Here is a 27,929-nt window from a genome sequence, read left to right as displayed (position 1 = left end):
GTAAGGTTACGCTGTTGACTAAGCTTGGCGTCTAGATGACTGGAATAAGTTATCTTCTTTATACCGGGAACATCGTTATATCGAGGATCGTTATATCGGGGTTCCACTGTTTTGGCCAACCGATTTTTTTTCTGATTTCATTCTACGGGCAAAAGACGGTAAATCTAAAAAACCTGCCCTGCAAAATTTAAGAAAAACGACAGGCGCAGATATATTCAAATGAATGTCACTTTCCATCCCAACATTACTCTTATCTGTGAGTAAAGACGGTGAATAACTTGAAAACCGACGTTCCTTCACTATAAGCTCAAGCAATCTTACCAAGGCAATCAAATAACGTGTCTGCATCGTTACCATGAAAACGGTAAAACACGCTTATATAGAAATTTGTTTTATCCTGCGTAGCTAACACGAGCACGATAGCACAACCTTTACTCACTCGCCGTCGCAGTTGTCCCTTTCGTTATTAACCGGTCGCTGAAAATTTTAAGACACTTAGAAAATTTTTTACCTATTTATTGAGAGTGTTTCTATTGAAAAGAAAGAAAATCGAATCTCTCTCTTACCACTACACTACCACACCGACCCGCCAAAATTCCGAAACATTTAAGTAAATCCACTAGCAAACTGTCTTTCTTAACGTTTACATCAATAACAGGTGACCCTAGCCCTTTCCGTAACATTGAACGAAAATTCAACTTGGGCTTCAACGTCGCTCTTTCTAACACTATTCGAAAACGTATTATTTGACTTAATGTAACTTAATCCGGGGAATATATTACATCTATCATAACTAAAGACTTGGTTACCAATGGGGGGAAATAGGTCTCGCCGTAGCCGTGACGCAAAAAAAACAAGAGAACGAAACGAAATCTTCTTCCCTCCTTGCAATTTCTCTTCTCGACGTGTTCTCACTTAAATCTGAACATCAAAGCTCTTACATTTCTTTTTTTAAACAAGAGCGCTTAAATCATCATTGTTGATGCTTCCTAGGTTCTCAAAATACAGAACTCTCTGGCCACCCTGCTTTCGATATTTGATAAGAGACGGGTTACGAAGCAGTGTCACAGCGACGTGCCAGCGGTTGGCTGCTTTACAAGTCATGCGTGGAAGACGAGTCTCTCGAGTGTAACCTGAAAAGGAAGAAGAAACGAAAAAATTATTAAGCGTCTCTTGCCCAACAAAAATTCAGGATGTTTATTCTTAACGAAGGATAATGGTCCTCTCCTATCATAACCTAAGCCTCCTTTATTGCGTTTGTGTACTTCCATTTGAAGAAGTAAGAAGGTGTTTTAAAACAAAAAGTATAAGTTACATTCATTTTCCTGAACAATAACAGAAAAGAGAACAAGAGCTGACGAAAGTCAGAATTATCTGTGGGGGCGAGATTCTGTCATGAACTTGCAGTGAGAAATCAGGCTCTAATATTTACGCACAAAATGACGAGGAAATACATACAACTCCCTTCTCCTGACTCAACATCAGATTCGAGTGGTTGGATTTGCGGAAGAGACTCTTCGAGCCCGCGATCTTTATTTCTTTTAATTAGCAGTTGACAGAACACGAGCATCACGGGATGGCTGTGCGCCACAAGAACGTTGATAAATCCAAGGTACGCTACGAAGGCTTAATGGAAACAGAAAAAACGTGAGGTAAGTTATAATCACTCTCTATGTATTTTATAGTGCACTAAAGTATGCAGTCACGGGCTGAGGTTAGCAAAAAAGCGATAGAAAAACTTGAAGATAATAGGGTTCTAAAAAGTACTGTAGAAGTACTGATTTATTTCATAAACATCTATCACAAAGTACTGTAGAGTTGTATGAATCAGAAGCCGTAAACAGTTGATCAAGTTTTTTGCACTTATAATTAAAACAATAACAACAACAACGTTAAAATGACTAAGCCTGGTTCTCGTACTTGTATGTTACCAACCTATGTGCGACATAGCCACCGTTAATACCTGCCATGGGTTACTTTTCGGAAATATGGGACCTGTAACTGGCAACAAAGGCCCTCACAAGTCCATAGCCGGTATGCTTGCGAAGTTCACTGGTCAACTTCCCAAGCGCACCGTCAGTGACGAATGGTTTGGCATTTTTCAATCTACATCTTCATCATCATCATCGATATCCACATCGTCATCGTCATCGTCATCGTCATCATCATCATTATTACTGCTTCAATTATGTGTACATACCCTGGTCCCAAGTTTGGAATCCCTGCATCAGCGATGTCCGGTCAATGCGAGACAAAAACACAATTCCCAGAATCATTCCTTTCAAAATACGCATGACGCAAGAGAACACTCCAACAATTATGTTGTAGAAGAAAAAGAAGTATGACACAATGGAAAACAAGCGTCTGAAAGAAAAAAAAAATAAACAATGACATCTTTAAGAAGTTTACTGGACTTGAAGAGTAAAAATAAAACGCGATTTCTTCTTTCCGTTTTTTTTCTTTCTTTAATAAATTTCACAGAAAGAGAAGAAACTTTAACCCTGGCAAATACGTTTAAGACACTTTTACTCTCTAAAAATGGAATTCAATTTAGTCCCCTCCCTCCTGGATAATAGGAGCCTCAAGGTAGCTGAGGAACAGCAAGCGGGTGGAGAGGACTAAACAAGGCGTCCGGTTTCTTTTATCCGCTCTGCCCTGTAAAATTCACTTTTTAGATCAGCGCGCACCGTCGTAACTATCGTCACATTGTCTTTGCTAAATCTGCATAATAGTGGGTGCTTACAGCCTATAGTCTTAACACAAATTATAGTGGTGCATGTTTGTTCATGTTGGGGATACATGTACCTGTTATCCACAGTAACAGTTATGTCTGGAAAATCTCTGTTTCGGAAGACGAAGCGAGCGAGGAACAACTGGAACAACATCAAGAAAACAACCGTGCTCACTGTTGGTCTATAAGCAAAGTAAGAGTGGGTAATCTCAAAATAACTATCTGGCATTTCCCCAATGGCCGTTTTCACAATAGAAACGGATAGACGGATTGTGACGATGGATTACCTATCCGACCTGAGAAAGATAATTTGTCTCCAGTGTGAAAGCAGCAAACCATTGGCACTTCAGAATAATTGAACAAAGGTCATTAGACGTATTATACATGTAAGGCAGGCTGCGAAAACAGCCGAGATTTCGCGACGTAACAGTAACAGTTTCCCCGCGAAATGAAGTCTGGGGAATGAGTTGGAGATATTCCATACTGACGACGTGACGTATTCAGGTCTTTTAGCACTTCTGATTGGTGGAAGTAAATTTTCAACCAATCAGAAGCACTATCAACATCTGGGTAGTGTCGAGTGAACAGTACGAAATTTTTGCGCTTGTTCCTCAAACATTATTTCGTGGTGAAACTGTTGGTGCCGCCGGGAAATGTCGGCTGTTTTCTCAGGCTCTACCTCAGACAGATGGTCCGTCTTCAAATCCGTCAAAACAGAAGAATATAACTGGTCAGACAGTTTACTCCCCGAAAATTAAAACTGTCCAGTATTCACATACGGATTCTTCGTCTGCGACGAATTATTGTTCAATAGAGAATCCGTCTACCCCGATATGATTTCATCCACCCATATTCGAAACACAAAGATGCGCCTTAACCAACTGAGATATGGGAAAACTCGTGGACGTTAAAGGCGATATACCAGGTTTAAATGTGACAACACGATATGGCTTGGCGTTATAGCTTTGTGCGAATGTAATCCGCGACCATTGCGATGTTGACTTTTATACTATCTACTGCGTCCGAGGCTTTTTCAAGTTTACTCTACTATTTACGTTTACGGTACGAGGATGTTCTGTTGTCGAGACTCTGTTGGATAATTGCAGTAACAAGTATTCAAGCTAAAAAACACCAGACAGAAAAGAAAGACGGGAAAGGGTCCTTCACTCGGAGCTTCATGAACACCGCCCTTCTATCCTACGCCTCCTAAAAATTGAGATGGACTAAGAGAATCTTGTGTAATGAGAATGTTTTAACTTACATGAATGCAATTATCAGCTGCTTGTAAGCTTCCCACATCTCTCGAGTCAAAAAAACTTTCGCGTACTTGAAGGTGAATCCAAGAAAAGTGCTCACGAAAGCCAAAAAAATTGCCAAGACGACGTAACCTGCAAAAATTAAGCAAAGAGCGAAGCATATATTATTAATAAAATGACCTTGATTTCTTGATTTCTGTAAGACGTTTGGCTGGGCATAAGCTGAGTTTATTGCTTCCTTGTCACTGAATTCACTGTGATAACTACATTCTCGTCTACAGCATAAGGCTTCGATCCTTTTGGTCAGAAACATAAGAATCTTCCTCATCATCACCATCACTGTCACAACAACACAACAACAAGTTTATTTCAAATTAAATATAGCTTACAAAGCTTGTGCCCGCAATTAGCCTTATTAGCGAAGGCTATTCGAGGCGAGTACAAGAGAAAAAAGAAAATGCTATAAATAAACATATATATATATATATATATATCTTAATCACAAATGAAGACAGAAAACAGTTTCCTTTCAATCCACCTATATTTCGATCACATTCAGTGATATATATATATATATATATATATATATATATAATTGAGTGTCGAATTTGTAGATTACAATATGTAGGGAAGAGCGAGACAGCTTTCAACCTGCGCCTTAATAATCACAGGAACCATATTAAGAAAGGAATCAACAGCTGCGAACTATCAGAGCACTTTCTTCACAACAGCAGATCTCATGACTTTAGCAAAGACGTCACAATTACGATTATTGAACAAATCAAACGGAGTAACATAACAATTGAACGGAAAAAAGAAATACTTCGAGCTAGAGAAATATTTTGGCAAAGTCGGCTGAACACATTGCAACCGAACGGTCTTAATAAGAGAATGGGCTAGAACTCAGAGTCGAATATACCTTTATAAAGTTTTCAGTACATAAATAACGTTTTAGAACGTAAGTTATAGGGGTCATTCCACTCTACAACCACACGAATGTAATTAATCTATTAGAACAGTATTAACGGTCGCAGCTAATCAAGTAACGAACACTTCTTTATTACGTCACAATAAGAGATCATTAATTGATTAATGAAACCAATGTAAGGACCCCTGATGAAGGCAGACGCCGAAACGCGTTGGGTCTGAATAAAGTTTTTATTTGTTGAAAGACGATTCTCTTCTGTGCAAGTTATATATATATATATATATATATATATATATATATATATACATATATATATATATATATATATATATATATATATATATATATATATATATATATATATATATATATATATATATATATATATATATATATATATATTAAACGAACAATCCTAGAAGCAGTCTAGTTTGTCGTGTGGTTTATAGCCAGAGTGAGACAGGAAGGAAGACTGTACTTCATACGGAAGTACACCATGTTACGATTTTGACAATTGCCCTGTAATATCAGAAGCTCTAATATAGTCGTCCTCTTTTTCCAGTATTTCAAAGAGTTTTCAGGCGCCACCTTCGAGGTAGCGGCAAGTGGCCGTGCGCACACTGGGGGTTGGCGGCTCAATAGAGGTCATAAATTAGCATGATCTTTAGCAGAAACATCACTTTATTTTGAAAAAAACATGCGACGGGAGAAGCATTAATGATCCGCAATCAGTCGACGTCTTCCATCCCGGACTATTTTCCTTTATCGTATTCTTAAGTGAAAGCAAAACTAAATGTACCTAGCGCTTTATGGCCGCTTAATAGAGGTGAAAAACGGCTGTGTACTTAAGATTCCAAATTCATTAACTCGACTATCGTTCACCTGCCTTTGTTATCCCGTTTTTTATTCTGTTCGCACTATTTAGGCAAATCAAGCTTTTTTTATATAACTTTCTGGGAGTTGTTTTGAAGCTCTTTAAAACACTCTCGAAATGTTAACTTGTTAAACTTGATAAAGCCAGGCCAACATGTTTGCTAAACGTTACTTAATAAAGGAATAAAAAAGATTCTAAGGTTAATACAGCAAATGAAGTTCAGGCCATTCTAAAGTGCTCAGAGAACACTAAGAAAAGATTCTTGCCTACCTAACGAAAAGATCAATAAAAAAGGACCCCAAAAGGCTATAGACCTTGAATTTCGGGTGCGGTATTTGTTAAGGTAGTAACATTTTTGACACTCACTTTCGTAACTTTATGTTCGTAACAAGCAACAAAAAAGCTTTGCTCGTCCCCAAGTTGTTTCTCAGGCTCGTACTCATTTCAACGATAGGGAGAGCGTGAGGCGTGATGGGAACGAGGATTGAGGGGAGACTCCACCTTTCCTTCCCATTACCCCTCGCGCTCCTTTCGGTCACGCTTCTTGTGTTTCGTCCTCCGCGTGCGATCCAAATAAAGACAACTGGGGACGAGTAATATGGAGTAGTTAATAGGGCTAGCCTGCGTCCATGCTCTCCCGAAGCGCTTTTCCTCACCCGCTACTGTAACCCCGGGAGCCCCACGACAGCTTGTTCGCAGGGTAATAGGGCTGGTGAAGATAGAAAAAGTTTGTACGTCTCCGATTCGCTCTTTCTCGGATTTATCAAAACGACAAACTCTAATACCTGCCACGGTGTGGGCAATCTGGTACCCAGAAAATCTGAGGCTTCTCCCCTGCAATTAAGTAACAAAAAAAAAAATCTTGGCTATGCCTCTAAACAAACCTGTACGGTTTAAGCTGCGTTACAGGAAAGGTTTGATCTTATTTACGTACCCGGCTTGTAATACGCTCGTTGCAATAATGTAAATGTTAAAGAATGTGGCGCTGCTCATTGCAGCATCTATAAAATTGTTCAAATGGGCACCATCCTGGATTTTACTGAAGAATCCAACCTCAGCCGAGTAGTGTTAAGTTAAACAATTTTCTTTCACACTTAATAAGATGGAAATACAAGCGTCTTTCTCTCGTCAAAATTGCAAAAATTCCAAAATTAATTATTAGCCTGTGAGCAGGCTCTCTTGTTCGAATGACTTTTCAAAAAAAACAATTTTCCTCGCGCGATGGTACTTGAAAGGTTAGAATTCTTTAGATGACAGATATTTTAAAAGGGTCCCATTATCCTCAATCACTTTGTAATGATAGCTTTGTAGGTTTTTTGACGCCTAGGGTTTTTACTTATGCGAACGCTCCTGGTAAAACGGCTAAGCAACCGATGTCTTTACCTACCACTAGTTTTGCGGGGGAGATATAAACACCTTGGTAAAAGGTTATCTGACCTCTATATAGCTGGAGCACGTGATCTCTGAAACACATGGAACATAGTCAAACCTTCCAAAGTCAAACCTCTTAAAAGAAGATGGTCACTTTTAATCCAAAATAAGGAGAAAATTACAAATTTCCTAACCACTTCAAGTTGGAGGGAATGACGTTATGATTCAACATGGCTACTTATAAAGTGACTTTTTACATGTCTGTAAGAAATAACTCGCTAGTTTGAATGGCATTTGAAGGCGTTAAAACGGTAACTAAATTAAAACATTTCTTATATCGGTGAGTTGAGAAACACTTGTCTCCTGGAGGGACCTTTATCCATCATTCAATAAGGACACCAATATCAAACATTACCAAGTGTCGCCCCATGTAAGGGAATCCAAGACAGTCTTGGACTCTGGATTCCAGGAACTCGGTGGATTCCAGTCTTTGTAAAAGGATCCTGGATTCCGAATTCCAGTCGTTAATGGGATACCGCACTCCTTGAGCTGTATTCCGGATTCCAAAGCCCAGGATTCCAGATTCCACAAGAAAAATTTTTCTGGAGTGCAGATTCCAGAAACAAAGATTTCTTGGATCCCGAAACCTGGATTCCCTTAAGGTGATTCGCAACGACGATTTTTAGCGCAACACAGCGTTGCAATTTTGGAACAATGTTGTAACGATACGAAACAATGTCGCAATAATATTGCAACGCAGTGTAGCGCTAAAAATCGTCGTTGCGAATCGTCCCATGTAACATCACCTTTACATGTGGTGACAAGTGTCTTAATTACACAGGTATTCACTCTATAGAGGTAGGAATTGTATACAGTAACCAAGAAATCTGGTCGTAAATCATGTCCATAGGAAGAAATTTAACTATTAGTATGGGTAGATGTCCAAAAGAAGGTTATGATAAGACAAAATGCTTACCGATGGCTCTTTATAAAATGTACGAGCATCATGGCGGATATTAAGGCAGAGATAATGCACGCTGCCTGAAGGCTACCTGAAAAGGAGAAATATTTCAAATGTTGAACTAAGGCCATAGGTGGCTCGATGGAGGTTTTCAGGGTCAATAACTCCCAAGTTTGAGCATAAACTAGGTCGCAGGAACAAAAATTTGGAAACATTACCACCACAGCTGTATTAAATGAAGATGAAAATTTGTTTTGATCAGGGTTGCCTCCAAAATTCATATTTTCGTGGACAACAATAGCTAACATTTCTGCATGTTTCAAATGCATTGTTAGTTACTGTTGTTCACGCGAAAATGAAACTTGTAGACAACACCCCTGAAAAATGAGAGGCTCTCACTTGTAACCACGAAATTTGCGATAAAAAATAAGCGAATCGTAGTTAATAATAATAACGCTAATAATTCACGTTTCGTCATGCGTAACATTCTTTGAAATGGTCCAAGATTTGAAATAATCTTGAAGTTCTCGATGGAAAACACCTTAAACTCACGAAAAAAAGGAAAATATTATCTTCGTTGACAGAAAATAACTTTTTATTTTGCATATGTTTATAATTAAGCTCAGAAATTGGATAATACCGTTCAATTTTTTTTTTCAAATTAACACGATTACTGGTCACGCATAACGGCGGAAAGTTGACCCGGGTAGGCGAGTTATCCCTAGCAGAGCGTTTACAAGACAGGTAAGGTAACCATCATTGCTAGGGTAACTCTAGTGCTAAGTAGGGTTACACTAGCGCTAGGGTAACCCTACCTGCATTGTAAACACGTCGTGTATAGACGAGCTTCATTATCTTAAGAAACCATGAAGAAACCTTGAAACCTTCGAGTCTTCCCTCTAAGCAACGTTTGATGAGTTGATATTCATAGTATTTTAAAAATTTGTTTATTTTGCACCAGATGTCCGAAGAAAAGACAAAAAAAGTGAATCTGTAGTATGAGGATCGACTCAGCTCTGCGCAGCGTTTCGCGTTTTCCCTCAGTGATGTACAGCAATACCCAATTTCGTACAAAAATAGTCTAAATTTAGGAGTAAAACAGTAGATTGTTGATACGGTTACACTGAAAACCAAAATGTTTACAAAATCGCTAACAAGAGCGCCTCGATACTTACTAATCAAATCCTTCTTTCTAGCAATCGGCTAGAGCTTTCTCTACGATCTTTCACAGGCGATTTTAAAAAGAGGAAAACTACTATGAGGTGAAAATGCAGGTCAAAAGCGCTTCGTTTTGTTAGAATAACAGCCGAACATCCAGTTTTTACCGTATTTCTAACCATAAAAACTTCATCCCAAAATATCTCGATAACACTCCAATAGATTTCACTTAACCTTCAGAAACGTCGAGGAGGCTGTTGGAGGAAAAAGCTTCCGTGAACGATTTTGGAAGAAGAGTTCCCAGTGCCGAGAAATACGAGAATACGAGAAGTAAAACAGGTAATGGCGTCATTTCGTTGTTATGACAACTCCGATGTCATTGCAACCCAAAAACAAAACAAATGTTCATCTTTATCTAATAGAGCTGTGGTGGTAATTTTTCCAAACCTTTGTTCATGGTGACGTAGTTTAGGCTCAAACTCGGGAGGTATTGACCCTAAAAAAACCCCATCGAGCCACCAGAACGGCCGTCCCCAGTGTAAGGGGGAATCAATACGTCCACGCAATTGAATGTTTGACGTCAAATGTCCAATTACAATATTAATGCTATTTCATTTTCACTGTCATGCCATCACAAACCAAACTCAAAACCGCACAAACGAGATCCTTAGATCAGTTACTCATCATCAGTTGCTCAGGCTTCAACGATTGTGTATAATGAATTTATCTAGACAACGGCTGGGCAGCTTATTTGCTGAGTAAATTGAGCAAGAATACGCGAAAAATGCGTCATAGATGCCAAAAAGGAATATATTCACGATCAAAACTTGAGTTCATAATATCACTGCTGGGATTACCAAATTTAAATATGAAAAAAGGTAGAGGCTTCTGGGCGTTGTTGTAAAATGATGCCATCTTGCAAATGTCTATTCTATTATTTTACACCTACCGACAACAACGTCCCATAACTCCAAACAGTCATCGCTGCTACATTTGGACGTTAAGAAGTTCTTTAAAATATCAAGAACTCCAATACATATTACCAAAACCTGCAAAGAGACAATTTCAGTTCTACTTGACAATGTAAGTCGATGTGAACAGTGTAGTAGAACGTTAACAATGCCAGATTAATTATTCCTTGTGTGAGATAAATCTCAACTTATGAGTAACCATATATAGTAGATTGACAGAAATGTTTGCACAAACACACCTGCCCTCCCCCCTTCCCCCCACATTCTCAATGAGAAACACCTCAAAGACGGAAATACAGAAACCAGGATAATCTCGAATAAATGATTTGGGTCCACCTACAATAAACTTCAGTAAGTTAAGTACATTATTCGCAAATTTGCGAAATAACTAAGCATACCTCAAAAACAACTATTCCAGTAACCAGCAGAGTAGATATAAAATGGGTTGAGAATTTGAAATCTGAAAGATCAGATGTCGTTAGACAAGGTTATAAAGGTGATGTTACACGAGACGATTCACAAAAAGACTATTTTTAGCGCAACACAGCGTTGCAATATTGTTGCGAATGGTTGCAACGTAACACTGTTCCAACATTGGAGCTCTGTGTTGTGCCAAAAATCGTCTTTTCGAATCGTCTCGTGTAACATCAACTTAATACTGCGCACATCAAAAGGGATTGTTATATTCCTGGATTTTCACTCACACAACTAAACAGGGACAGCCATTGGCTGATTCTTGGTCACATGGCCTTGACTAAAATCAAATGTATCCCGATCGTGACACATTAAGCAATGTATGGAATGTGTGCAGATCCCTCCCCCCTTCCCTAGGAGAAATCGGAGAAGGGGCGCATGTGATTTACCTGGTGATTCACTGTCGCTAATCGTGTATGGGAATAATTTTGCATTAATTAAAAAATAGACTCCGCCGACCAAAATTTCCGTGGCTCATATCTCATGTCATTCCAGTTCTCAAAATGTCGGTGCACAGACTTATTTCCATCGAGCAATTGAGAGAATGAGACATTTTTAAAATCGGTTTACTTTATACTCTATACCGAGCAAGAAAAATGTTCTTACAAAGCCTTATTGAAGGAAAATATCCATGATCTTATGCAAGACTTCTCAGTGGATACGGAAAGTCATTAGCTTGATATAAAGTGTTGACAGGTCAGACGCTACTCATAAGCTCATGATAGTGCGAAACGTGACCTTAGCGGTTGCTTGAGTAAGAGAGGTTTTCGTTCTTTTCTTTCTTTCGCGTAGATTAAGCACCGTAGTGCATAAAGTACCATAAACTTTGACTGAACAAATCTTATTTTTGCCTTTGATTCTTGCATTTAGAGGTCATGAAGCTGGTATGTCTCATGCATATTGAGTTATTATTTCCTGTGCTTTTTGTAGGTGTTTTGACAAGGCTGTTTATATTAAAACCGGTTTTTCTTTGACCCCCTTTTGAAGCCTAAAGCTTTTTAGTACGGCTTAAGAACCTTTCAATGAAGATTTCAGTTTTTTTTCTTTTCTCCGAAATACCTGGATCTGAATAGCTACATACTATGCTACATGCTATGTTTTGACGACGGGCCCTAAAGCCAATCAAAATCTCTCATTTACATGATGTAGTGATCTACGAGTAACAGCCAATCAAATCATTTTCCACACATTCCTGGAAAAATCACGTGGCCTCCATACACAATTAACGACGGTGAATCACAGACGCCCCTTCTCCGATTTTTCCTGAGGGGAGGGGGATCTGCACACAGGCTAGGCAATGTACCCCGCTCGGGATACATTACATTACGTGATCAAAGCATGGTGGAAAGTGGCGTGACAGGAAAAACAGGCAGGAAAAACACTGCCACTTTTCTTTTTCGTGAATGAATACAACAACACAAATATGAAGCGTCAAGCTAAAAGGCAACGATTTTCAAAGTTATCCCAGAAGAGAAAGACACTGAGAAAGAGTCCTGATGTTTCCCGAGACGAACTCTCCAGAAAACAAAATTAACTGTTTCCCTCAGGATCTGACATTAAGTGTATAATATTACAGCAATGAAGCTATGCATTGGATGTTCGAAGTCTTAGGCCACGTCCACACGAATCTGGAAATTTTGAAAGCCTCATATTATTCACACGAATCAACCTTCAGATTACACGAAACAAGTGAATCCACTCACCGAAACCGCACCTTTTTTAAACTGCTCTCCTGGTGGTTTAATTTGGACGCCGTCCACAAGTAAGAAAGAAAGAGGGTGGCCAAATGAAAATAATTTACGCATTACACGGAAATCGAAATGGCGGAAGGTATGTCCACTCCAACGAAGATTTCTGGAAGAAATCCAGGTTGCAGGCTATGTGGTGGTTCTCATGAAAGTCGCTACGTGCCTCAAATATTCAGCAAGGCAGGCTTATCTAAAGATCTGTAGTCAAAAGTTTATAAAACCTGTGGTATAAAAATTTCTGAAGACGATACGAGGTCAGCATTGTTATTTAGGAGTTGTGTTACATTCGTAGATAAATCAGTTTATTCGGAGAGCTCAATGTGTAGACAATACGCCGTCTGATCTAAACTCCGAATATTCTGTTAGGCGACGCGTTCAACTTTCACTGTCTTCGCATCAGCCGTCGAAGCGTCTATCAAAGGATATGCGACGTAAAAGCTTGGATGTGGATGAGCCGCAATAAGAGGGGGTGGTAGGCCAATACGACTTTTATCTCATGCCAAAATGCTCGTTGTTCCAAAAAGTATTTTTTTCTCTGCTGGGTAGATTATGCTCTGGAAGATTCTACATTTTCACTGAGCAAATGTGATTTTAGCCGCTTGTTTCACTCTGAGAGGTCATGGCACACATCGATTTACTGTGGTTTTTGTTTCAGGTCGGTAGGATTTGCCCTCCGATGCAAGAGCGTTTTCTGTTACCTCTTTTGAAGCGTAAAGCTTTTTTATCACGGTTGAATAAGGGTTCTAATTTTGTCTAAAGTGCCTTTTAGATCTGAATAACTAGCCATTTCCCGCTTTAGTCCGTGAATGTAATGGTTTTGTGTAATGTTGTATCACGCTGGGCCCAGCTTGTTAGTTTCCTTTGCAGGATGTTAAATTTATCACCGATAGTGATTCACAGGTGCAATGAAGTGCAGCTTAAACTGAAGCTGCATCAGCTATGGAGAATTGCCTTGTGACTTAGTAGACTCCAGCAGTGTTTTTCCCACTTAAGATAATATGAGACCTTTGACTGGAGCGCGTATTTCCTTCCTTGGTAATAGCTTTTGAACAAGCTTAACAGTGTTTGGACTGTTTTGTTATTGCCACTTTGTGATCAGGCAAGACCAAGGTTCAACTGAACTCAGATCCCTACAAATCATTTGCTTGTCTTGCTTCACTCTGACGACTGTATTACACGTATTATTACTGTGTTTACCGTCCGTCTATTTCTGTGAAGAATGGTCTTACGCATGGTGCATTTTTGATGAATTTTCCATGCTACTGGAACGCCTGGTGTGCTCTCCTGGAAATTTACTCTTTAAAAATGGAGATTAATAATCCATCTGACAGCACCGCAAGTCAATTCCTGGATCTCTTAAATTGTTTTCATCTGGATATCTTCAATCTTTGTACTCCAACACAAGAAAGATAATGTTCTAGATCTTATTATCACAAGATCAGGTGAAACATCTGTCTCAAATTTATCAGTTCACGATCCTGTCATTTGCGATCACTTTGCAGTTCACTGCAGCCTGGCTATTAAGAAACCACCTAACGCGAAACTCACTGTCATGACTCGTAAACTATGCAGAATTGATTGAGACAGTTTATGTACTGATACTAACTCCTCTTCAATATAAAACTCACTTTCGTTGGACCTGCCAGAGCCCTGTGATCAATATGATTCTGCTCTTTCTTCGATTTTGGATAAAAATGCTCCTTTTCGAAAAAGAGGCATCACTATTAGGCCTCTTGCCCCTCAGTACAGTGAGGAAATCAAGGAGCAGAAAGTGACGTGTCGCAGGCTTGAAAGGCGATGGTGTCGTTCGCGACTCACTTCCGACTATCAATCTTATACCGACCAACGCACCGTTTTAAAGAACACCATCATAGTTTTCAAATAAAAAAATGGACTACTATTCTAGCCTAATCAATTCAGCTGAAAGTGATAGCAAAACCCTGTTTCGCACAATTACTCGTCTTCTCCACAGGAAAGCAGATAAACTTTTCCCTACCAGCTCTTCTGCAGTTGATGTCGCCAATGAATTCGTCCACTTTTTTGACGGGAAAATTGTCAATATCAGAAGTAATCTTGCTACACATGTAATTCCTGATTTCTTCATGAACCGTAGATACTTCATCACTAGCCTGTCAGCTTGTAAATTTTGCACCAACTTCTAACACAGAACTGTCGAACATTGCTAACAATATCATCATGAAATTCTGTATTTTAATTTGGATCCGCTTCCCGCCACCCTACTACAGTAGAACTTCGAGTTACTTTTACCAATTATCCTGAAGACTGTCAACTTGTCACTGGAATCCGGTCATTTACCGTCTTCTTTGAAAACTGCTGTTCTATCTCCACTACTTAAGAAAGTCAACTTAGATCATGAAGTTCTTGCAAACTACAGACCTATTTCAAACCTCAAGGTGATCTCAAAAATTATTGAACAGGTCGTCGCAGTACGTCTTCAAAAATATTTAGAGGCTAACCAGCTAAATGAGCTGCTACAATCTACCTATAAACCTTTCCACAGTTGTGAAACCGCCCTTGTGCGCGTACACAATGACATTTTGGTTGCTATTGATAAACGTCACTGTCTCATGCTTCTCCTTTAATTTAGACCTGTCTGCTGCCTTCGACACTGTGGATCACGATATCCTTCATACAAGATTGCACTCTAAATACTCTATCTCTGGCATAGCTCTTGAAATATTTCACTCCTACCTTACTAATCGTTCCCAATTTACGTTAATCGAAGGGTGACGATCACAGTCTCGCGAGCTCAAGTGCGGTGTACCTCAAGGTTCTGTCCTTGGACCAATAATGTATGTACTCTACACAGCACCACTGGCCGACATCCTACGACTCCATGAAATGCAATTTCACTTTTACGCCGATGACATTCAATTCTATATTTCTTTCTCTGCAAACAACGATATGGAATTAACCAACAGTATCACTAAGATTGTCCATCAACAGACTAAAACTAAACAAAGACAAGACCGAACTTCTCTACCTATTCTCAAAGTAAAATCCACGACAATCTATACCCCCACTTCGCTTTGGAACTGACATAATCAAGCCCTCTTCACATACAGGAAATATTGGCGCTATCTTCGATACCACCATGTCAATGCTTTCCCATGTCAACAATGTTTGCAAATCTGCCTTTTATCATCTTCGCACCATTTCCCACATAGAAAATAATTATCGACGCAAACTACTGAGATTCTTATTCACCCTTTGTAACTTCCAAACTCGATCACTGCAATTCTCTTCTGTATAATGTCCCTAAAAACATCATCAAAAAGCTTCAATCGGTGCAGAATGCAGCTGCCAGACTGATTACAAGCTCTAGGAGGTGTGATCACATCACTCCTATCCTCTTCGATCATCACTGGCTACCTGTTTCTGAACGAATTAAATTCCAGATTCTACTACTTACCTTCAAGGCTCTGCATCAGCAATCTCCAACTTACAATCAAGACCTAAGCAGGCGCTACTTACATTCTAGATCGCTTCGGTCATCCTCTACGCTCAGTCTGAATCCTGTTACCTTTAACCTTAAGACCTATGGATCTAGAGTATTCTCTGTCTCAGTCCCCGAACTTTGGAACAAACTACCTGTCAACATACACTCATGCGGGAATCTAAGTCTTTTAAGCATAAACTTAAAACCTACCTTTTTAAGAACTTTTATTTTAGTCATTAGGAAGATTTATTTGATTTTATTATATGTGTTTTATTTAAATTTAAATTTAGTTTAATCAATTTTAATTCTAATTTTTTCACTTTGTTAAGCGCCTAGATCTATTACTGGATAGGCGCTACAAAAATGTTCTTCTTCTTCTTCCTCTTACTGTTATTAAGGTTTCGGTTTTCCACGGGAACCCATTAGTTGCCGCGTTGGCTTTGTGCTTAGTTGCTTTTACGAGAGCAACTTTCGTAGTTCTTTATCGTGGCGAGAACGGTACAGCCGTGAAATAGCATCGACAAGCCCATATATTCGAAACACATTAGTTACTAAGGGAAAATCCGACCCGGCGAAGCACTGATGAAAACTCTGGGCTACCTGCGATCTTCGATGTTTTGTTTATCGTATGCGATCGTACGCTAATTAAGTACACCCTCAAATTCTGGGTGTTTGGTGGGTGGGTCTTTTCCCGCCCCACCTCCAAAGCCAGGGAAAAGCGCCCTGGGGACGAGGTTGCACACGAAGCTGGGTAACAAAATATGCGGTTTCAAAAATGTCTGGATTCGTGTGGAAAAAAACAAAATATCTTCTAAGAAATCCATACAAAACGTTCAAAGCAATCCTAACGATCCCCTACGGGGCCGACTTCGAAAATGGATGAAATTTCGACCCCCGGGGTACTCACAGGTTTTTTACGGAGAGGCAAACCCTTGGAGTCCAGCCCTTTACCCTTGTATATACCATTTTTTGCAGAAAGGTACCCATTTCATACGCCTTCCATTGAGAAGTTAACTCTCTCACATCCCTTTAACTCCTGTAAGTGGCGAGCCTTTTAAAATGAATACCGGTAAATTGCTCAAACAGGAATTTCAAGGTCTGCTTATCATTCCGGGTTCTGCTGAATTTCTAGCATAGGATACTACTTTAGAATTACTTTAGAATTGCGCGGCCCGTGTTTCCTCTGAGCTTGTGCTATTCTGTTATGCTCGAAGAGTACGGCGCCTATGTTTACTAATGTGTTTTTAAACTTGATAAAACAATCCTACTCGTTTTTAAAAACAAAGCTACGCAAACCTGGTCTCGGCTTGTAGAAAAAGTAAATCGCCTTCATGTACCATTTCACGTCTTCCGAAATACTAGAAAAGCAAATTTATAGACTAGTCTTCAGAACAACAACAACAACAACAACCTGATAACAACATTTATCGAAATGTGTAAGGGCCACATCGATAAAATCTACACTTTTATATCTTATTTTCTCGTCTTCATGAAAATATTTGCCAAATGTTATGTGGCGAGTAAATTTGATAAAGGTCTGGCGTGTGGAAAAGAGAATTTGGTGAAAAGTATTTTACTAAAAAAGGCTGGAGTTCATAATAGCGGGGTATAATATTAATATTTGGGGTAAAATAAATGTTCTTGATTACATTTTCATATACATTACTAGTTTCAATCAGTGGCTTTAAACATGCTTACACGCGTGGCTCGGGATTCAATAACTTCCTCACGTGCACTATTTCCGGGTCACCGGCTATTCCTCTGGCTCTCTAAAAAAAAGTTAATTAACTAACACAAAACAGATATATAATGCAAAGTTTAAGTCTACCAAAAACATTCTGTAATTTGAATTTCTTTATAAATATTATAACCACGAAACACGGGCAAATGCTTTTAAAAGTGACTTTAGGAATTATCAAAGTCCTCAAACTGATTTCCCCCGTGTTATACTAATAATACCGTAAGGGAATAAATATAAATGATACAGTGATTGCAAATGGACGTTAATCAAAATATTATACCTGCTATCTTAAGACGGCCGTGAGGATTGATGGGAGAGGAAACTATCACGTTTTCTTATGCTTAGGGGAGTAATCATCGCTGACAATCTTTTATTCTGGATTCAGTTTCAGTTTATCGTTTTGCCATAAGATGCACAAAAACAAGAAAATAAGCCAAGGGACACCACCTGGCTTATAAGGATTGGGCTTCCTCAGTTAAATTATCACAACAAAATATTATCAGAATTATACAAGTTGTGGATTTTGGATTCCAGGTACTGGTTTCCAGATTCTTTGTCGTGAGAGCGGCTTGGATCCCGGATTCCAATCGTTGGCGAGATTCCGGTTTCCTTGAGTTAAACTCAGGATCCCAAAGCCCAGGATTCCGGAATCCGGAAACCCTTATATGGGGCGGTAAACAGCTGAGTTTCCGTTTGACGAACCAACGAGTTTGTTCATTTAATATAGCCAAAAAGCCTTGAAGGACTCGAGTGAAATCGTATACGATAAATGCAACATATGGCCAGTGGAGGATGCAGGTCTTTAGATAAGGGAGGGGGGGGGGGGGTTGGGGTGGTCATCCAGACCCTGAGATAAGGGGGCGGGGGGCGGCCTCAAAAAGGCCACTGTATGGCTCAAAGTGATCGTGATGTCGCGTTGGAAGTGGATTTCTTATTAGCGTTTATGACAAGAAACGAACCCAAGTTCGATTTATACCATTTTTGTACTGGCTGAACTCTTTCATCAACCTAGTCCCGTGTACTCTCGAGGGGACCCTGGGGATGGGGGAATTTCATCGACAGTTTACAATCTGAGAGACCACGTGACGTACATTTTTATGAATAACTATTTATAGGTTTTACGAAAGGGTCTTTTATCTACCTTGTCAAGTTCCCTTGGGGAGTGAAACCGTTTCCTTTGGACCTCCAAGCAAAGCAGAACAGCAAACCTTATCACAATAAAGACGAGGCAAAGGTAGACTGGAAGTTCCGCAATAATTGTAAGCGTCACCAACTCATTGGAACTACTCTGTGAAACAACGGAGAGGAGAAGTGATGATGTCACTAAAACTAAACTTGTGAAATTGTGGGATAGGTTGGCATATCCAGAAAGAAAAAGATGAAAAAATATTCTTTTGTTACGAAATGACCCTGTTTTTGCTTAAATGTAGGGAGATATAAGAACCGTCATGATCTGATGACTCCATTTTAATCCTTCTAATTTAAAATAGGCCTGGCCCCAGTTGCTTAAAAGGTTAATAGCGTTATACACTGGATAAATCACTGTCCACCGGCACGAAATTGGCTTTCGTAATACCGACATACCGTATGACACGAAACTTTTGCAGGAGTTGATTTTGCGGATTGGTGATTTTTTGGGTTTTGGGAGAACTAATATTTGGCGATTAGGACAGATTGGTTTTTCTTGTTGGGAATAAATTTTTGCGGTTTTCAGCATGTCCCACACCCAGCATTGCAAACAACAAACAACACTACGTAGTGCGTAAAACCATGCAGTATTTCACAATATAGCGTTTTGAATGTTTCTGAACGAAAGAGAAAAGTTGTAATTGAACAGACACGAATTCTTTGTGTAGCGAATTTAAGGTAGAAAATATTTACTCTGGAGTAAATTCTTGAGGGAAAAATGTCTGCCAAAATTTTTTACTGTGGGAACTTATTTTTGCAGATCGCTGGAAAAATCGCCAAACTTTGAACCAGCAAGAATTTCGTGCCACTCGGTATTTATTATTGCCTCCTAACAAACGGGACTAGGATCTTTAACCTTGCGATCCAAACAAATTTTAGGAAGATTTGTAATTGAAGTCATCAGTGCATAATAGTGCTCATATCTCCCCACCAATTTGCACCAGCGACGGGCTGATGTTTGGCAAGGGTGCATTTTTGTCTTAATCTTTTTTCATATGCCAACCAATCCCACAATTTCACAAAATTGTATTTACACGTCACACTTGTTTGGTAAGCTGCGGAATATATTACTCTTTGAAAAGAGTTTTGAAATTGATAAAATTACTCCTTACTCCATAACTGGTGGCGCACTGGAAATCAATTGCAACTCTAAACGAAAACCTGTTTAAAGGAAAAAAATTATTGTTAAAAAATTGTTAGAGAATTAAATGATAAAAAAGAGTGATCATTCATCATTCATGATCAGATAATTGTCTTAACACTATGAGAGCCGGCTTTTTTTGCCTCCTGCGACGAGGGGGCTTCGAGGAGTCTCTCCTGCACACCTCAATAACTTTAAAACCTCTAATGATACGGTGACCCAATTTACACAGAATAATCTAAAAATAGGCGTAAACTGATTGAAAGAGTGACGTTGAATTTATGTAATTTTTTTATTTTTGTTGAATTTATTGGCAGAATACAAAATTCCATCAATTTTTCCCCTAAAGGTGAAAAAATACGTAAATAGTAAGGTGTCTGACAAAATCAAGAAGTTGGCTGACACATGAATAAACTTTAAAAACAGCAGTGATGTAATGATTGATGATCATGATCACTATCATGTCTTTATTAGTCTCGCTTGTGTAAGCAGCGAGACTCATGATCTGCAACGCGTTTTTCGCCCCGGGGCGGGGGGGGAGGGTATTCCCTCACATAGGCTATATAAGTACGTGCAGCGCAGCGCCAAAGGGCATGGTTTTTTTGTTTTTTTGCATTTTTGGTTTGATATAGGGTATCAATTTCGACCATTTTGGTCTGAAATAGGGTTTGGTTTGTGCACTCTAGTCTTGAATTGGGTATGTTTTTTAGAAGAAGCTACTTCTTCATCATTTGGCGATAGGACCATTTCCCTTTTTATGTTTACGCCAACCGTGTACGTGCCGTAATAGCTTGTCAGGCGCTCCGGTCACGCGCCGGGCTCCGGGGCTTCAGGTCTGAAATAGGGTAAGGAAAATAAAAGATTTTGGTCTCAACTGGGGTCAGGGTTTCAGGAAGCGTGCGCATACCCCCACCAATTTTTCTGGAAGTACTCCCCCGAGGTTTTTCGCCGTATTTTATACACAAATGGGGGGTAAATGTGCCAGGCGTTCCTTGCGGAGACCGTGGAAACTGGGACTAAGAATCGTTGCGTGATCGAAGCCACGCATGTTTGGCGAAGAAAGCTTAGGAAAGATTAGATTTAGAGCTTTTCCGAAACGTCTCGGTGCACGAATTCTATCGCTTAAAAGCGTTGATTACTTTGGAACAAGTTAACACCACTGATTGGTCGAAAAAAAAAAATAAGAATCTTAATTAGCAAAACGCTAACACGCGTTCTAACTCAATTCAGAAACAAATAAAAAGTCTCGACGTCGATTGGTAGGAAGTAAAAAACCTTTAGCGAGTATACTAAATCCTGTTTCGTGTAGAATTAATCGCCTCTTCATTTCTCGATCTAGTCTCCAAGCAAGCGAGACTGACGCCGCTGTAAGCGCGTTCTTGTTATTAAAGGAGGATCTGGAACCATCCGCCATCTTGCATCCACCATTTTAAAATATTGTATACCGTTTACCATTAGGAGCCCTATACCGTAAATGGTCGATTAAGCGCTGTGGCGCGTCTTTCATTTTCCCTGTTATAGGTACGGCGCTTATATGAGAGCGGCGCTTATTTCAACTATGCGTTAAACACTGAGGGGAATATAGAGAAACTTTAGTGAGGCGCGTACGGGGGTGTACACCTCGATCTGTTATATGAACCCGGTTTAAAGAGTTTCCCTTCATTAGTAATTGAACTCAGGAGTTGGTGAAGGTCTTATTTCTCAAGCGATACGGTTTTGATATCTCTTTATATCAAGCGCCCTAAAAAAGGTGGGGCGTTAATTTGTAAATACGCAAATAAATTAGCGCCGCGGCGCTTATTCGAGAGCGGTGCTTAATTGATCATTTACGGTATGTTCCTAACGGGTCTAAGTCAAAAGTTGAAGAAAATCTGTGGAAGGATTCTATTTATCAAAAGACTTACCATACAGTAACGTATAGAAATCCCACGAGAGACCCAATCAGCCTGTGGTCGGTTGTCATACAAGCAAACAGTGGGTAGAATAAAATTCCATACACAAGGATGCTTACTATGCCCTGAAAAACTGTACACAACATTATAGCCATTTATACGAGGAAAACTAAGACGCGAACGCGTAGTACGCATGAGTTAATTTTTGGTGGGAAATTTTTCGCTTGCCTTGCGTTGAACTGGCAGGCTACTGGCAGTTTTTTTGTTTTTTTTGTGTTTTTTTTTTGGCGTGCAGTTGTTCTTGAAATGTTGTGTGGTCACTGAACTAATTGTCTTTTCTGAACTATACACATAAAACACACACACAAAGAGAGCATTGTTTTTTTTATAATTCTGCGGCAAATGAGGGTTTTTGTCATAAGAGAAGACTCCCCCCTTTTCATTAAAAAGGTCTTCAAAATATTGCCTCTGCGGCAAGTCCCAACATGACACCGTAACTTTGAAACACGTGCCATCTTGGATTGCCGTTGCTACGAGCAATATTCATAGGAAAACGAGTCAAGAACAGAAATAAGACGCGAACCATTTATACGAGCTGTTTTCGTCTTAGATAAGACGTACTTGTATAAATGGTACAGTTCGCGTCTTATGTAAGACGCGTCTTGTTTTTCCTCATATAAATGGCCCTACTAAGTTGGTATTATGATTGATCTTATCATCCTAAGGACTGTTACTTTGTCTTCACCCTCGCTCCAGGACATTTGTTTGACCGTTTCTGCGTTCTCAACACACGCAAAATACGGGGTGTTTTGTAATGTAGGTTGACTAGGTCGTGATCGGCTGGCTCCGTTTTGGCTAGAACCACGCCTCATCTGTCTATGTTTGAAAAAGAATTGATAAGAAGGGTTAAGGAGATTTGGTAGTTTTTCATTGCGAATCGCAAACTGCGCATATCGAAGAGAAGCGTTAATGAAATTTTCGATGGCAAGTTAAGTTGAGTCTTAATGTTTTGCGAATGTGTATAAGTTAGACAGTAAGCGAGTTGCAGAGTTTAACTTAACCTGTTCCACACTTCAAGATAGTGGGGAAAAGGGATGGAAAAAAGTGCGAAAAACCGTTCGCTCGCTTTTTCGCTGCTTACGCGCTTCTTTCGCTTCTCGTTCGCTTTTTTCGCTCACCCACTCTGACCGAGAGCCTGGCACAGGCTAAGTTTAACTTACCCACTAGCGCTAGCGTTGGATGTTGCACTAAGCTGAAACACTACAACTGGCATTTAAGATCGGTCTTCAATCACATTGCCTCCTTATCACGATATCTCGCAATCCCTTCCATAAATTATTTTTTCCAAGCGCATGCGATTATGAAACTCGGCCCAATCTTCGTTCGAAAATCGGACTAAATGCAGATAGTGCGCATTTTCTGCAACTAAACCGCAATAGCGAGTACGGTGAGCCCTAATTTTCAATAATTTTTATGTTTTAACAAAAAGATGTTTCAGGAAAGGAAAAGGAAAACTTGGTCAAAATCTAGATCTAGATCTATGGTCAGCCTCTTTTTTAAAAAATTAAACTATTGGTATGGACGTGAGCTATAACGAGACCCCACGAACAGCACATTTATGAATTTGACTATAGTGGAAGCTCTCCTAACAGACGTTCTTGTAAACTGACAACTCTACTTACGGGCCGCCTTCACAAAACCCCGTTTTTTGCATTTCCGTAAGCGGCCAGCTCAACGGCATTTTCCGCTTCCCGTGGGTGTCCGCTTATGAGAGCTGCCAGTGTAATTAACTAGCCATAGGTATTGCGGATTTGTAAGTCCGGCACTGAGGTCCCGTACTTACCCTTCACCCATGGAGGACCTCCTACGATAAATATCCCACCCTTTTCATCAAAGAAAAGTTCCAAACACTTAACGGCAGTAGCTCCAAACGTAGTAGCAATGGTAAACCGGTTGTGTCTACCGCGTAAGAAGTTGACTGGCCTAAAGAGGAAACAACCTTCCCTATTAATCAATAGATACTTTTGTTGGAAAGTATTTTCACGAATGAATAATAATTCTGCTTACAATACGTTTGCCGGATCCACTACTTTATCTTAATGGCCCAAAAATTACGTTTTTTTTACTTATACGGTAGTTTATACCCGGATGGGACACCCCCAATAATTGCCTATACAGCCAGGATCTAAAGGCTCCGAACGAAAGAGGTACCTAATTCAGGTTTCAGGAATATGAAAGGGCGGGGAAATTAATAAATTAATAATTTAAGCATGTTAATAAAGGTCATTTGATTAAAATGTCATGAAAAACAGTGCATGCCGCCTTAATTGGCTACATAATTATAATTTATTAAACATTAAACGAATAATGACAGGAAAACTTCCCATTCTTCTTCTTCTTTTTCTTGTTAAGTGTAAGGTACGCTAAGTGGAATCATTTTTCAAAGGAATGTTACGGGGAAAATGGTACATCTTTCGTCAAAAATGGTATTTATAGGGTAAGGGGTTGGACCTCTGGGCGGAGCCTCTCCATATAAGACTTTGTTACGTAGCCAATCAGAGATTGTCCGGGATAGTATAATTGTTTATGTATCTTTCAGCACCTTAAAAAAAAAACTTACGTCAAGAGACCAGGATATCCATTGCAGTATTCAAGTTTGAAATGTTTTCTTCGCTTTAGGCACGCCAAAAGTATAATAATGGCAAGCTAAAAAGAACAAATGTTGAATCCTTAATTACATCTTTGAAGTAATTTCGGTAGTTTTTCAAAAGTGTTATATGGGCACTAATAAAAAAGAGGCAGCCTCGTTCCAGGGTTCACTCCTACACATCACTACGAAGAGAGAAGCTGGGAACGAGATTGAAAACGAGAGACGGAAGAACAAAGAATGCTTACTGTATTCAAGAAAAAGAATAAGTCAGAAAAAATGAAAGTGAGAGGTGCAGAAAACTGGAATTAGAGATATACGCAGGACTTAAAATTTAACACTCTAAGCCAGTGCTTTTGTAGCTTAATGTGTCAGGGAGGCTTGTATTTATGTGCCCACTTCTGCTAGAGCTAATACGTATCAGCATACTCTTCTGAATAATTCAATACTTTAATATATTCTTTTAAGCAGATCATTTCGTTTTTCCTCCACAATCCCATAATCCAAAACTACTGAAGATTACTGCTAACTACAATCCTGGACAAAAGTCCTTGGGACAGTACTGCAATATGCATATTTTTCTGTCACTACTCGGTTCCCTCTTAAAACAGTGCATCATTTTCGAAATTTTCTTGCAGTTCTCCCTCCCCCCACCCTATACAAAGTTGAAACTCGGAAAAAATTCTGGATACGCGCGTCCAACGTTGTTTGTGGGGTGAGGGGAGGAGTTGGACCTGTGTGAATTGGAAAACGGCCCAGAAAGTGTCCCAACACTTTTGTCCATGATTGTAGCTTTGGTAAGGCATTAAGGGGTGCTGCCGAGCAATTAAAGCCCAGATATAGTCTTGTTTAGGCGCAAAATAAGCCTTGGATAAAGTAACTTTTTCCCAAGCATGTAAGTCCTATTTAGGACACAAGATTGTAGCTAGGAAGAGCCAAGACAAGACAGCCAACCACCACTCTCTCCCCCCCCAACCCCCGCTTAACAAAACAAAGGCCAAAAATACCAGTGGTACTTTTTTTGGCCATGCCCCAAGACTCCCTTAGCAGCTAAAGCCGTCAGTTATCAGAGATGTGGTTGCTTACCATTTCACAAGATTGTGGAATAATGATGGATGATTTACCGGGTTACTGCAAATTTGCCTTTTCCCAAAAAATATAGTATATATGCTTTACCAAATATGTGTGGAGTGAGACTGGAACCAAGAGTAAATGTAAAATTGGAATCCCGCCCCCCAAAACTAACCTTACAATATTATTAACCTTTGGTGCAAAATGTTTTTCGATTTTGGGGTTGATGTCATGGCAAGCACCCCTTGTTTCTGAGCTCTTGGATATGTTTGCATGTAAAAATTAACCATTAATTTTGGTTAAGACTAATACCATGTCCTGTGGCGGTGTTTGAGGGAGTGAATATATTAATACTTACAGCAGGACCAAGGCATCCGAGTTCGAAGATCCTTTCATTTATGGCTGGGGTGCACCTATTTAAGAAGCCATTTTACAGTCATCAGATTGAAAGAGATAACTCTGGAAAGAGATCGAGCAGTTTGAGGTTGATTTTCCAAAGCCATTTAAGTTGGTCAAATTGTAAAATAAAAAAAACTAACCCCAGAGAAATTTTTGGAGTACTACCCAGTAAAGTAATGAAAGCAACCACTCCCCAAAAGTAACAACCTACCCCCTCCAACAATAAATGCAAAGAAGATCATCCACATCACAGCTAGAGATGTAACCTACGTAGTTGTTATATTTTTGCAACCTATGTAGTTGCAAAAATAAAGGACAAGATTCTGAGCAGTAGCTTGCGAACGGCAGACGTTTCTCCTCGCTCAGTGGCGATGAGCGAGGAGAAACGTCTGCCGTTCGCAGGCTATCTGAGCAGTCGTTTCACTCAAAACACTTGCCCGCTCCCTTCCCCCGACCCGTGACCTCATTATTTCCCTATTTTCCGCCCCACCCTCCCGCCTCAAAAACTTCATTTCTGCACAATCTGCCCCTCTCAATATCAAATGCACCTTGCTTTTATAAAAGTTTGCTAATTGCAGAAGTTAAACATCCGAACGTTAAACGGTGTTTCTCTAGGGGCGAAAGGCGGAATACATCTAATTACACTCTTTTTTTTTTATAAGAATGTTGTTTTTCCGGCTCAGGCTGAATATTCTTATTTTTCTGATGATTTTAGGCTGAAAATATTCTTGTATTATTCTTAAATTATAGCTTATGACATTTCCGTTTTAGAATTTATTGGAGTATCAATTACAAGTGTTTGGTATCTAGACCTGTATCGCGTTACATTGTGTACGTGCTCCATCGCTTTTCCTTGCAGTCAGCGAGGTCAAGATGTCACGTCAAACGACACTTGTCGTACAGAAATAGCGTGATGGAAACTAAAGTACCCGATTTTGTTTCAACTATGTCAAGGACAATTAAGTAATAAAGGGGGGTGGTAGGCCTACACGACTTTTACCTCATGCCAAAATGCTGTTTATTCCAATAAAATTGTTTTTATCTGCTGGGTAGATTATGCTCTGGAAGGTTCTGCATTTATACTCCGGGAAAATACTTATGACCGGCAGTTCTGTCTTCAGTGTCTTTTCAGTACATTTCACAAATCGAAAAAATCTAGCTAAACCAAACTATCATAGGTCGATTAAGAAAAGTCAAGCGAAATGAACCGAGAATATAGGACTCTGCCGGTCATTTAGTGTTTTGAAAAGCTTGACCGGCAGTCGAGCTGAAAAAGTTCTAAGTGTCACAAACATGGTTTCGTCTTCTGAGCCCAGCGTGAGCCAAACGCTATTCTTGAGATATCAGTGCTGGATGAGTACAAAAACCATGTTGCGCCCTTCTTGACATTAAGTTAACGATAATTTATACTCACCCTGTGTCGTTGGAACTCCCTGAAAAGTTGTCACCCAATTTTGCCATTTCAATCAGTAAACTTGACGGTAATCGTTTTAAAATGCAAGTCTAAAGTTTTTAACGCATAGTTGTTTTGGTCTGTTAACCTAGTTCTTTAGCAGTTGTCTGGTTTCAAGTTAGCGCGTAGAAAACCAGAATAAAGCAAAGTGGAGCTTGTTCATCGTGTGTATGAAACTCGATGTGTCAACTAGCCCTCGTTACACCACCAGGTGACAAGAAATTCCGCATTGTTCTACAAAGTACGTCACGCACAAAGCATGAGCCTCAACTAACAATAGACCTTGTATGTTTTGTTTTCCCAAGAGAGGCCCCAGGGGAACTTGACTCTTCGTCTTCTCATAAATTATGCGTAGATATGCAAGACGAAACTTTAAGAAGAAAACAATTCTCTTTTTTATTCTGAGGACGGCCACAATTTTTGAAGGTTATCTGATAAAGCCCCTATGATCGTTTTTAGTTTCAC

General features: G+C 39.6%; 1 protein-coding gene and 1 pseudogene across 1 annotated transcript; one reads left to right on the top strand and one right to left on the bottom strand.

The window, feature by feature from the left end:
* Positions 1 to 500: 500 nt before the first annotated feature.
* Positions 501 to 27,681, bottom strand: LOC140946467 (stimulated by retinoic acid gene 6 protein-like). The gene is made up of 19 exons (XM_073395592.1): positions 27,426 to 27,681; positions 25,971 to 26,025; positions 24,515 to 24,600; positions 23,738 to 23,877; positions 21,907 to 22,027; positions 19,974 to 20,022; positions 18,815 to 18,961; positions 17,631 to 17,701; positions 17,229 to 17,290; positions 10,649 to 10,710; positions 10,229 to 10,328; positions 8,137 to 8,212; positions 7,177 to 7,252; positions 6,575 to 6,623; positions 3,993 to 4,119; positions 2,806 to 2,913; positions 2,201 to 2,364; positions 1,459 to 1,626; positions 501 to 1,133 (listed from the first exon to the last, which is right to left on the bottom strand). The coding sequence occupies exons 1-19, from the start codon at positions 27,470 to 27,472 to the stop codon at positions 952 to 954; spliced, it is 1,890 nt and encodes a 629-aa protein (XP_073251693.1). The 5' UTR covers positions 27,473 to 27,681; the 3' UTR covers positions 501 to 951.
* Positions 15,492 to 16,447, top strand: LOC140946604 (uncharacterized; annotated as a pseudogene).
* Positions 27,682 to 27,929: the final 248 nt, after the last annotated feature.

The sequence above is a fragment of the Porites lutea genome, chromosome 8 (assembly GCF_958299795.1).
Source record: "Porites lutea chromosome 8, jaPorLute2.1, whole genome shotgun sequence".
In the NCBI taxonomy this organism is placed as follows: domain Eukaryota; kingdom Metazoa; phylum Cnidaria; class Anthozoa; order Scleractinia; family Poritidae; genus Porites; species Porites lutea.
This window is presented reverse-complemented; position numbering and strand designations above follow the sequence as displayed.